Genomic DNA, 12,026 nt, shown 5'->3' with positions numbered 1-12,026 from the left:
AACTTAAGATGGATTGCATAACAAACTTGTTGAAAGTTTCGCTTTGGCCATTGCTCAACTCATTGCTGAGGTTAGCAATGAGGTTCGGATGCATGACACATCCCACAGCCTGGAACACCCTCGGAGTTATGTCTGTGTGATTTGAAGTTTCCAAGTTGTGTTGTAGAACTGAAATCTTTTGGGAGGCAAACAGAGCCGGACTGCGGACCAATCACCGTTCTCTTGAGGAATTACTTGATGATAAAAGGACAGTCTTGTTGGTTGCCTGGCGGAGGTGACGTGCTGCCTCACGTGGCGGTTCCGTGCCTCCGGAGGCTTTGAGTCTATGAGGTTCACTTTACAAGCACACACTTTAAGTCCAGACATCAGCCCACATTTCTTCTAAGTGTAATAGATATGATTGTTAGTAATAATTTCCACAAATGGATTTCATTATCTTTGCGATGTTCAATTCGTTCAACAGCTATAACTTTGTGGGTTGTAGTTGACCTCATACCATACGCTTGTAATGCCTCCAAATGGATCTGGAGAACTTATTATTCCACTGCTAGGCCCTTCTCCATTCATAAAACAAGGAAAGGAGGAGGTGAAAAAAAAACTTTTGGCAATTCTGTGTTCTCGTGTCTTGGCTACATATTCCGTCCCTCCCTGTCTCTGAATGCTCTCTTTATCTCTTCCATGAAAATTACAAAAAAAGAAATATATAAACATTCTTCTGGCCTTTCAGTTTTTTACATTAACGTAGCTGGCGGAGCCTGATGTGATAAAAACAAGGTGCCTCAGTCTAGGGTGAAAACAAATAGATCTGATGATAGAGGAGGGAAACAGTGCAATCCTTTAAAGGTGCTCTTTTACTCCGATTGTGAGCTGCTTCGTGTCTTCCCACAGGGCCAGGTGTTCGCCATACTCTCACAAACTCTTTATGACAAACTGCTTCCTCTCCTCTGTGTCTCTGCTGCACTAATCAAACATTGGAATCATGTGGTTTGTTGCTTACGCTGCACTTAGCAGCAGAGTGGTTTCGCTGTTGCATGACAGTTCACAGGAGAAAAAAAACACACATGTCCTTTTGGAGAGTTGAGAGAGAGTGAGCGAGTGAGCGAAGTCCAACATATTCTGCGTCTGTCTTTTTAAATGTTGCTGTAAGTGCATTTTTAAAGGAGAATAGCTAACATCTGTATGGATCCACAAAACTGGTGCTTTTGAAGGAATATGCCATGTATTTATGGTAGGAGGCGCCTGAAAGCCCCTGTTTAGATTTTGCTTGTCAAACAGCGAAAATGTTTGCATTTCTGTGCATTTTGCAGCCGTCCCTATAAGAGCTTGCTTCACCTCTCTGAAATCGAGCCATTATTTATAGTCGGTGTTAAACAAAGAAGCTGATCCACTTATGTTTTTAACATATTTCTATGCAGCAATACATTGTCGTTCTACTTTGATATTGTCAAGTTATACAATAATGCTCATTATTTCTAGCCTATGAATGTGGTTGAGCTTATGAAGTTACTTAAAGTGACATTTTCAAAGAAAGCATATCGAAGTGGTAATCACACTATGTTACATAAATACCACAACTGTTCTTAACTGCTTAGTTGAGAAATATTTGTGCATCATTTTAAAAACCTGTAAATTAAAATGATAGCATATATTGGCAGTCAGCCCCTATTATTCTCATACTTCTAGTAAGTAAATATGGTTCACCGAAGGGTAGCACAATCTCAATATAAAAGCAGCTGCTCTGTTAGCAGGGATGGAGAAGTTTGTCAGAGCTGATGGATGAAGCTACTAATATGGTAATCCTAGAATAAAACCTGCCAGAGGCTACAGAAAAACCTGCGGTTTCCCTTTTGGGAAACCGCAGGTTTCCCAAAAGACAGCAAAGATACAGTCAGAGGGAATGGTGGGAAATGGCTTGGATCTAAAACAACACGGTCAAAGTTCAGACAGAAAGATTTTAAAAATTGCTCCTCATAAATGTTTTCCACCTCAGTCTGACTGAGTTATTTCGCAACCAGTGGACGACAGTTCTGGTCTGTAGATGTGTGAAACTGATTGAGACGTGTGGTAAAAGCGTTGGACCTGTAATGGCAACAGAAACATTGTTCTGCAAAATTTTCGAACAGAGGAGCTGCATGCAGATATTGTACATTTCGGATTTTAAATTCCCATTTTAAAAAAACGGAAAATTCACATATCATTTCCTTCCACGCTTAACAATGTTCTACTTTGCATTTGACAACCGTGAAATCTCAACAAAATGGGACAAATGTGAAAAGGTTCAAGGGGTATGAGCAACCTCGCTGTGTTAAAATTATTATTGGTAGATGAAACTGGGAATTATCACAAGTTTTATGATCATATTCATTTATTGTTGCTGTTATTAGCAGAACAAATTTCACTCGTTATTACCAAAAGGTGAAAAGCTCAAGCCCACTCACTTTTTAGACCAGTTGATTGGTGCATATCAATTCACATCGACCTCAAAACCTTTGAAGATCAGAGAAAAGAATATATTTCTGTGCTAAATATGCAGAGGATGCTTCAGTGTGTGTCATACATGTAAATATCTTCCTTTTGCATTACATATTAGCATTACAATAAACAACATCAAAGTAAGTAGTAGTACATCAGGCCTGCAGGCTGTTTTTGCTATTTACTTTACAACAGGCGTTTGTGATAATCAGAAATCAAAACCATAAGTTACCCCCATCGTAAGAAGGCACCGAAGCAACATTTTCTCTGGGTATTGAAGAAATCGTTCAATATCTAATTAACCTGTTGCCTAACTTTATATTTTTAATGGTTGTAGAAATATTACTGACAGAGCCTCTGTGAACACAAACTGTCAAGCTTTTCAGATTTCAGGTTTATGTTTGTAATAATAATAATAATAATAAAAAAACTTAAAAACAGTCTTTTAATATTGTGCCAACTTGGAAATTGCTGTATTTTCCTGCCACTGGATATATAAACCACCAACAAGGTTTTGGCTGAAATGACAGATGATTTTTTTTTTTGAGTACTTATTGTGTCCCATTCACCAAGCTACCCTGACTGGAGAGACACAATTCAATCAAAAGCCACCACTGGTTGTTCTAATGGTAAGTGATGCTCCATTTTTTGTATCCTCTAAAGTGTTTTGATCCAAAAGTAACTTTGTTCATGTTCTCATCTGTTTTGATGCCTGTGTAGTTGAGAGTTTACCATTGGATTTGATAGTGTTTTTATTTTACACAATAACACTCATGTTATGCCAGCTCATTCCGGCCTTCATTGGTTCTGCTGGACTCTATCTCTTTCTCATGTTATATCTGCTTGCCTGCCGTCTGTGTTTAGCAGGAATCCACTCCTCCCTGTGCTCTGTTTCATCTCAATGGGAGATAACAATCAAAAGCCTGCTATGGGTAATAGAAGATGAAAGCTCCCTGAGTACCACTGAGAAATATTTCCAATTATTTCATGCAGAAAACTCAGGATTGGAGATGTGACCACTAAGGTGCAACACAAATATTTTAACAAAACTGATCCCCCAAAAAATAATAATTTAATCAATAGTCAGGACACAAATGAACCCTAATATGCAAGGACTATGATTTTATCTTAAAAGCATTTTATACATTGAGACTCGTTTCTTAATAGCTTCAGTTTATCAAAGAAATAAAAGCCTGCCACCACCCAATAAATCTTTTATATCCTCTAAAGCTCTCCATTACTGAAAAGGAAAAGACAGACTGATATTAGTTCTTGAATGTAAGATTATTGAACACATTTTTCCTGAATTTGGTTTCAACTACCCGAATGTGTCAACCGAACAAGCACCAAGCGCTCACTTCACGCTCCAGGCGATGACAAGTTCGAGCTCTATCATGGAAACACAAGAAATGAAGGAATGTGACATCCCTGTTTGCGCTCAACATATTCCCCAGCAAAAACAGCCTTTGAAATTGCATTAAGTCAGCTACAAAACAAGATTCAGCCCCAACAAAACAGGTTTTGGGGGCACGAGGTAATACAAATTACCCAATTTTGTGCTACAGTGCTTAAAGCCAAAAAGGTCCTCGGGGATAAACGAGTTACTCTGGAAAACAACTCCCACAGCAAACAGCCTGGGATCAGATTCAACTTCCCGAGCTGGAAGACACTGCGTGTCATATAGCATTCGCTGCAGTTTCTTTCCATCAACAAAAACCCCCATCCGCTCACAGTTGTGTTTGTATGCATTCGCACACAAATCTTGTGTCCTGCAGAAAGTCCCGAAGCGCGCATGGTGGCTCCCTCTGAGCTCCATTTCACGGCAATAAACACCACGTGACATGATCTCATCAACTCAGAGGAAACCCTCCCGATCTGACATTAATGACAAACTCGAAATTTCTATTACAGCTTGTGTGATGTCCCATAAGCATAGCAAGACTGACAAGGTGATGAACCTTCACTTTGAGGAATCTGGAGCCAGATGGGAAGCAGCTGTGCCAGATGTTGTCATGTAGTGACTGTTCTCATGCTATTATAAAGATGAGCAGGTGGGATAAGTTCTTTAGGAAACATAATCGAAGCTTACCTTTAAAAAAGAAAGCGCTTCCAAATTAGAATCCTGACAATATCCGATGAGCACTTACAAATAATACTTATCTGGTAACTTGGGAAGGATACCAGATAAGTCAATTAGCCACGAAATCGGAGATGACTTTGAAAGTGCTTCCCAGCTGTGTGTCACCTTTGGACGGCGCAGAACCTTTTCCAGATCCTATAAACTGCGTTTAGCAGCCCTGGAGAGGTTACTGTGACATCAACGGAGGAATCTTGGCATTCATTGGTGTTTAGCTCAGTCTAAACATTTCCATGAAAACATCTCTAGACTCAACTGTGAAGATAATAGGAATGACGTATGTGTGGAACTGCTCGGCCCTGTGTCATGAAACTGTTGGGGTCGAGTTGTGTTTCATATATCTGCAAGAGCGAAGATCAGCAGGGGAGAGGCTAACCACAGACAAGCTGTGGGTTGAAAATGCAGACCTGTCACATGTCAATGTGTTAAGTCCAACTAAATGTTGGAGTCTTTGGGGGTTTTTTGAAGCCACCTCTACACAAGACCCATCACCAAACTGTTTTTGGGACAATGACAAAATGGTATCTTATTTATTTAACTTTTTCTACTTTGTGCCACTCTGCAAACTTTAATGCATTTTAGTGGGGTGTCTGGATGTCTCAGTATTCATTCAGTGTTATTTGCATTAAATTGAGGACACATGTATTCAAACATAAAAAGTTTGAATATTTATCCTCTTTCTTTTACTTCACATCTTTGGGAAGTTTGTGGATTTGGTGTGGCAAAATGTGAAAAAGTTCTAGGGGTGTGAATACACTTTCATGTCACTTCTAAGGCACAGAGGCAAGAATTTATATAAGATTTCCATATAAGCTTTACTGCATTTGAACATCTGAAATAAATCTCAGAAAACTCCTGAATGTCCCAGTGGAGGACGGGGATTCTTTGCAACAAAACCAGAAATAATATTTTACTTTAACTCAAACTGGCAGTGGAAAACATTTGGCTTCCGGCTGTTATTACAGCAGCGCAAAACAGAACTTTTAAAGGTGAAAGTCTCAGGTAATCTCTTAGCAGAGATCAAAGAATCATCACACACATAGTTAGCGGGATATGTTTTCCAGAACCATAACACACAGCAAACTGATAGAAACAAAAGTACTAGTTCTGAACAGATAAATTTTCTCAATACCCAAGATCAAAACATTCCTCACACAAAATGAAAATGTGAAAAGCTGTTCTTTCTCATTGAGCCTTTTCCACCCACGTTATTTTCTGACAGGATGCACCCTAACGGCCTATTATCGATTCTAGCAAAATTACTTTTTTTTTTTTGCATAATATCTCCCTAGATGCCTTTGTGGAAAATAGATAAATCAACCTGACATCAGAGCAGAAGACGACCACGGATGTCAGAAAATCTCAATCCAAAACGATTTAATGTAAAATCTTAGTCAGTTTTATCTCTGCTGCACAAATAACAGCACAACAATATACTCACATATATGATTGGTTAATGCTTAATAAAAAATAATGCAGCATCTTTCAGTGTCACAGGCTGTGTAGAGACTTGGTGACGCCAACATCAGTGGGGGAAAAAAAGAACACGAGGAACAGAAACATAAAAAAAACAAAGAAGCTAACACTCAGTGAGATGTTTAAAAATGTGTCTTTTTGATCCTGAGAACAACATGTCGAAGACAAAGGCGTGGGAAAAAGAAAACCAATTCACCTGGAGAAGGTCAAAAGGATTTTCATCAGGAAGATTTCAGCAATGACTTTTCAAGTCAGCTCATCAGCACATCTTCCGCTGGTTGACATTATCCACAGCGCTCTCTTCACTGCAGGGGCGAATGTCACAATCAGTTTCTCAGACGGGACTCTCTGTGACATTAGGAGTGACGTTAACCTGCTGTGAACTACAAGACAGCAGAGCCGCTCTGGAAGCTGCAGCGCCTGAATGGCGACAGGTGCAACTTATGTGCTCCATGGATTGTGCAACTATAGTTTTATGTTTTCACTTCCTGAAATATGCAGGAACCGTCCACCCCTCAAGGCTTTCCCCTCATTCTTTTATTTTTTTTCACCCACATCGAAGCCTAAATCCACTCAACATCCTCCCCAGGGTTAGCAGGAATTTATGACAATGGGTGAAGTCATTAGCGAAACGTCTTTAGCTCTCATTAAATTTAGGAATACAATAGGCCAAAACCCGGTGAGACCTGGAGTTTACGCAAGGAGAGTTAAGGATTCAGAAAAGCAAAGTAGCTCCATCAAGACATATTTCCAAATCGACAGTTTTGACAACTATTTTTTTGAAGGTTATAAAATTCTACATAAGCGTTGGAATGAAGCTCTCCACAAGAATAGGATGTTTTTGCGGAAAGTGTCCTCTAGATGAGTGATACCGCTTTACTCAACTGAGTGGACAGATTGTAAAATGTATGTCTTCATATTTAGGAGCAGGATTTCAGTCTTGGTGCTGGAGAAGATGGTGATCCGTGAGAAAGCTCCCGGTTTTTCATAAGACTTCAGAAATCGTATTAATTAAACTGAACATTTTCATCGCCTATTCCTTTCAGATGAGTTTTGGGTAAATTTATTTAGTTTCAAGAGAAACAAGCACAGTTGAAAGGTTAGTGATAACATTTCAGCTGAACCACCAAACTCTGGCAGGAAAGCACAGCACAATGTCCACCCAAGAGGAAATTAGTGGTAGCAAAGACTTCTGCTTGAATCTGAGTTAAGTGAGTGATGTGGTCAATTATCCAGAGGAGGAGAAATTTAGGAGAATTTTTGACACTTCATAAACTACTCCGCTAGGCTAGTCTGGCTATAATTTACCACAGAGGGGGAGGATTTCTGCTCCAGTTCTGACCAAAATTGTTGCTTCGAAGTGCAAAGGCATGCATCAACATGTTTGTGTGATCCAACCTTTTGTCTCTTCGTCAGCATGTTTTATTTTTAAAGGTTCAACTCCAGCACGATATCTAGATATAAAAACATTATTGTAAAAACAACATCAATCACATCTGCTTAAAGTTTAAATAGTGATGTACAATTGTGGATAAACACTCTTATTCATTTGGCTCACACACCGAAAAAAAAAAAGAGAGCCAGAACTGGAGTTATTTGGTTATTGGCTAAATATACAGAACACAGAAAGAGTAGATGTTGATTTAACACAATCTGCAGACGTTAGCAGATGTTTCATCCACTTTCTCCATCTGTTTATTGCTTGCATTGTTCCCAGGGTGACTTCTGCCTATTTCACTCATAAAAAAACTTTAAGAAAACATAAAAACTGATCAATTTTACACTCACAAACAATCCCCAAAATGTTACGTTGTAGTCTGCTTGTTTACTTCCTGTTAGAACTATCTGTCCTGACTGAAGCATAAACTTTTTTTGTGTGTGCTCATAATTCTTGGGCAAACAAAGGAAGTTTTGTTCTGATAAACTCTTTTCGGTGAATGAGGAGAAAGACATTTTCTCGCCCGTTTAATTCCACAGAGGTCACTTTCTGCATCAAAAGTGTTGATCCAATCTTTTTTTCTGTGTGGGCAATCAGCAGAATCACATCCATTCAACATTTTCCTGTTCACAAACTCTTTTTATATGCATAAAAAATGTAATCAGTATCCTATATACAACAGTATAAGACACTGATTAAATTTTTCAATTGATGTTATGGCTCTAAAACGGGATATTTGCAATTAAGTGAATCCTATAAAACGCATTAGCAGAGCAAATCCATTATTTTCTAATCGTCACCCTCTTTAATAGATTTCCTGTCACCCTGATTAAACCATGTTGATTTTTGCTAGCATTTCATAAGACGATGAAGTCATCATCAGGTGGTTTTAGGGGGGTCCTGATTCGTCATCGCCCTCCCCATTTCAGCTGTTTCACCAATGGCACGTGGCTGTCCACTGAAGAGGAACAAGCAAAACCCTGAAAAATAACCAGATTGTCAGGGGGCGTCTTCAGATTCGATCTCTACCTCCATTTGGCACCACCTGGTTTCTGCTGGCCAGTCTGTTTTCGTCATGTTTGGACCGCACCAGCCTGAGACCGTCACATTGAGACGTACTTCTGGGTGAACTCTGCCATCTAGTGGAAAGACAAAGCTAGTGCACACAAAGCTTTAAGGACAGCTCCAAAAAGACTTGCAGTAAATTTTTGTACTGCCTAAAAAAAAAAAAAAAAGAGCCACAAAGTGCAAATGTCAGGCAGATTTAGTCAAACTCATTGCAATAAACTTCTTTAAAAACTTCATATGACAGCATTTTACATGAAGTGACAAAAAAATGAAGGTATAGGCAATATTTTATTCAGAACTGATGAATTAGACTGCTGGTGCAGTCTAATCCATCAGTCCATATATCTTCTGTTCGCAAGTGAACAAGTACACCAAGATGACTTGTCATTCTCTCTGCACTCGGCTGCTGTCAGCAACTCAAGAACCACCATGTATGCATTATTAGTCCATATCTTAAAACACAAATGCTTCTACCACTTGGTATGGCATGTACCAAAAAGAGTGTAGATGACTTTGCAGAGAAACCTGGAGCCAAATCATTTAAATAAAAATTACTTTATTATTTTTTTTTTTAAAATAAAAGCATTTTTTTACAGTCGGAAAACAGAACAGCAGGACATGCACAGCTGCTCTGGACACTGGAGGCAAACAAAACATCAACAAGAAAAAATATATATTTATATAATGCTTGTTTTTTTTTTCTTCTCTCATTTTTTAGTAATATTAATTTTTGCTGAACGGTCTCAAACTCCAGGGTCATCTTCTTCACCACATTATATGGCACTCTTCAGTTGTGACCAAAAAAAAACAGTTATAAAAAACGTGAACAAGCTCAATATAAGGCAGACATTTTTGTAAATACTTGTCAGTTCAAACAAATAATAAATATGGTTCTCTTGACCATTAATTGACTTTTTTTTTCTGTTTTGCAAATGGGACAAGAGAAGACACAAAAATAAATGAACAAAATAAACTAAGAATAATGACGACTCAGCCCTGGCTCTGGCTGCACATAGAAAAGAAACATCTTAACCAAGTCAGGAGTTTGAGACTAGTGTTATCTTCATTTAAATTCATATGCATCGCCATGTGGGACCTCAGTAAGACCACAATGTACAGACACAGTTCTGAAAGCTACACACGTCGACTGATGGCTTCTGAAAGAAAAAAAAAACCCTCCAAATCCCCAAAGCAGAAAAAAAAACACTGTACAATTTTATAAAATGTTTGCGTTTTTACATTAGTTACAAAAAATAACAATACTTCATTTATCAATCCTTCATATTGAGAAGAGAACAAAAAAAAATTGCATATTCATACTTTAAATTCGGTGACCTTTTGCTGGTGTGTATTGATAACGATATAATACTATACAGTGAGAAACAGGGCTTCATTAACGTAGGACATGCTTCGAGGGACTGTGATAGTGTTCCTCCTGTTGTGTAGTGTTCATGCACTTTAACATCACAGCTGTAATTTCAAGTCTCCGGTTGTTTAAAACTCGTAAAAGCAGCTACAGACGGCCACGCCTCTCGCTGTTACAGTTAAAAAAAAAAATAAAAAAAAAAAATGTATGCAAGTCACAAAAGAAATTGCCGCCCTTGCATATAACTCGAAATGAATGAGACATTTTGACCTTATTCAGTACACCCAGGTGGTAAAACCCACAGGACGCTCATTATAGCGCACTAAAGCATTTTCAGAAATGTTTCCTATTCAGTCTGCTGAATACAAATGAAGGCTTACAAGGCTATTACACGGGCAACTTGGTGGCTCAACCAAACAAGAAAGGTGTGAAACAAGAAGGCAAAAGAAAAATTTAACAGCTTGTTAACAGAGAGGAATCTATAAATCAAAAGTGTTTCCATGAGATGTGAATGAGAGTAATAGAAAGGGAATGGTGGCCGTAAAGAAGTGACTGCCACCACAAATACCCTGTCAATCAGATTTATTGATTGACTCATTCCTTTATGTGAAATAAATATTAGTTAATATGGCAAGATTCTAGCTCCTTAAGTCCAGGTATAGAAGAAAATGCAGGGCTTTTAAATATGTTCTGTTTTGAACTTCATCATCTTCACTCAGTATTCAGAATTATTTGCCAAAATCTTTTTGTCAGTGGTTATTACATTATTATGATCATTTGAAAACAAAACTTTTGACTTTTGCCCACAAAAGTCAAACGTTGCCAATGCTTAGGATACTTCAGTTATCTTGAGCATTTGGCAAAGTAGAATTTAATCCATAATGCTTAAACTAGTTATGCCATAATGATGCAAAATTAAAAAAATAACTCCTTTAAATGTTGCAAAAATTAGTTACAAAAACTAATCTTAGATAAGTGTCATTATTGAAATAACTCCACATATGACATTTGGATTTTTTTAAATCTTTTGTATAATTAATAAAGTCTGACAGAACATTTCCTCTATATTTCTCAAGACTTGGTAAATGATCAAATCAGCTCCGTATAAGGAAACATACAGAATATGATTAAGAGAGAAAAAAAGACAAGTCTGAAATATATTCTTTGGGATTAGATCTAAAGGTTGATCAAACTATCATTGTGGATTCAAATTTGTGCCCATTTATCTAATAGAGGAAAAGACAAGAAAGTGATGAAGCGAATAAGAAGGTGGTGGTACAAGTTGCCATTCTAAGGTTCCTACTAAAACACAAGGCTTCATCTGGATTGTACCAACCAAAACATTAGTGACGTAACAAGAACAAAAATTGTCAGTCTTGGCAATACCTGTGCTAAACTTTGACTTCTTCAGCACAGTTTCAAACACTTAAACAGACAACAGAACACAATAAAATAAACCCAAACAAGGCTGCTCCTCTTCCCGACCCCTGACCTATAAATCATCGACCCCTGCTGGCCTGGGACTGCTCAGACCCAGCCGCTGGTCAGTTTATAGAACATTTCCTCATCTAGCGACTCATTCTGGTCCTTGGCGCGTGTCGACAGGAAGATGTAGCCGCCGATGAACTCGTGGACCACCTTGCAATCCACTTCGGCGCAGATGAAGGACAGACTGGGCTCGTCCGCAAACTCAACAGTCACCTGAATGCACAGGACATGTCGCATCAATCAGACTACACACAAACAATCTGACTTTTTTTATTTTTTTCTTGAATTTTGGCAACAATATATGACATTTTTTGTCATTACATTTTTTTTTTTTGTGATGCACCCCCTTTAAGGAACTTATAAAAAGTTTTGTTTGCAACAATCCTTGTCAGAGACATGGTTGAAAATGGAAAAGAACACGTTCTGGTCAGATGAAAACCTAACGCCGAACCCACCAGTCCCATGTTATACGACATGGGGGAGGAGGAATCATGCTGTGGGGATATTTTGTTCAGCAGAAAAAAGAAAGCTAGTGGGAGAAAATGTTGGGCTCGAAAGACGAGCAGATAGAACTGCTGTAA

At 38.4% G+C, this 12,026-nt stretch overlaps 1 protein-coding gene across 4 annotated transcripts in view; it reads right to left on the bottom strand.

Annotated features, from left to right (window-relative positions):
• Positions 1-9,127: 9,127 nt before the first annotated feature.
• Positions 9,128-12,026, bottom strand: part of fermt2 (FERM domain containing kindlin 2) — a 41,924-nt gene continuing 39,025 nt past the window's right edge. For all 4 annotated transcript variants that reach the window (XM_055038396.1, XM_055038397.1, XM_055038398.1 and 1 more), the window contains one exon: positions 9,128-11,658. In XM_055038396.1, the coding sequence (XP_054894371.1) occupies positions 11,485-11,658 (174 nt within the window). In that variant the 3' untranslated portion in view covers positions 9,128-11,484. The remainder of the gene's footprint in view (positions 11,659-12,026) is intronic.

Source organism: Poeciliopsis prolifica, unplaced genomic scaffold (genome assembly GCF_027474105.1).
Source record: "Poeciliopsis prolifica strain line A6 unplaced genomic scaffold, Auburn_PproV2 SCAFFOLD013, whole genome shotgun sequence".
Taxonomy (NCBI): domain Eukaryota; kingdom Metazoa; phylum Chordata; class Actinopteri; order Cyprinodontiformes; family Poeciliidae; genus Poeciliopsis; species Poeciliopsis prolifica.
Note: the sequence above shows the minus strand (reverse complement) of the source record. Positions and strands in the feature narration are given on the sequence as shown.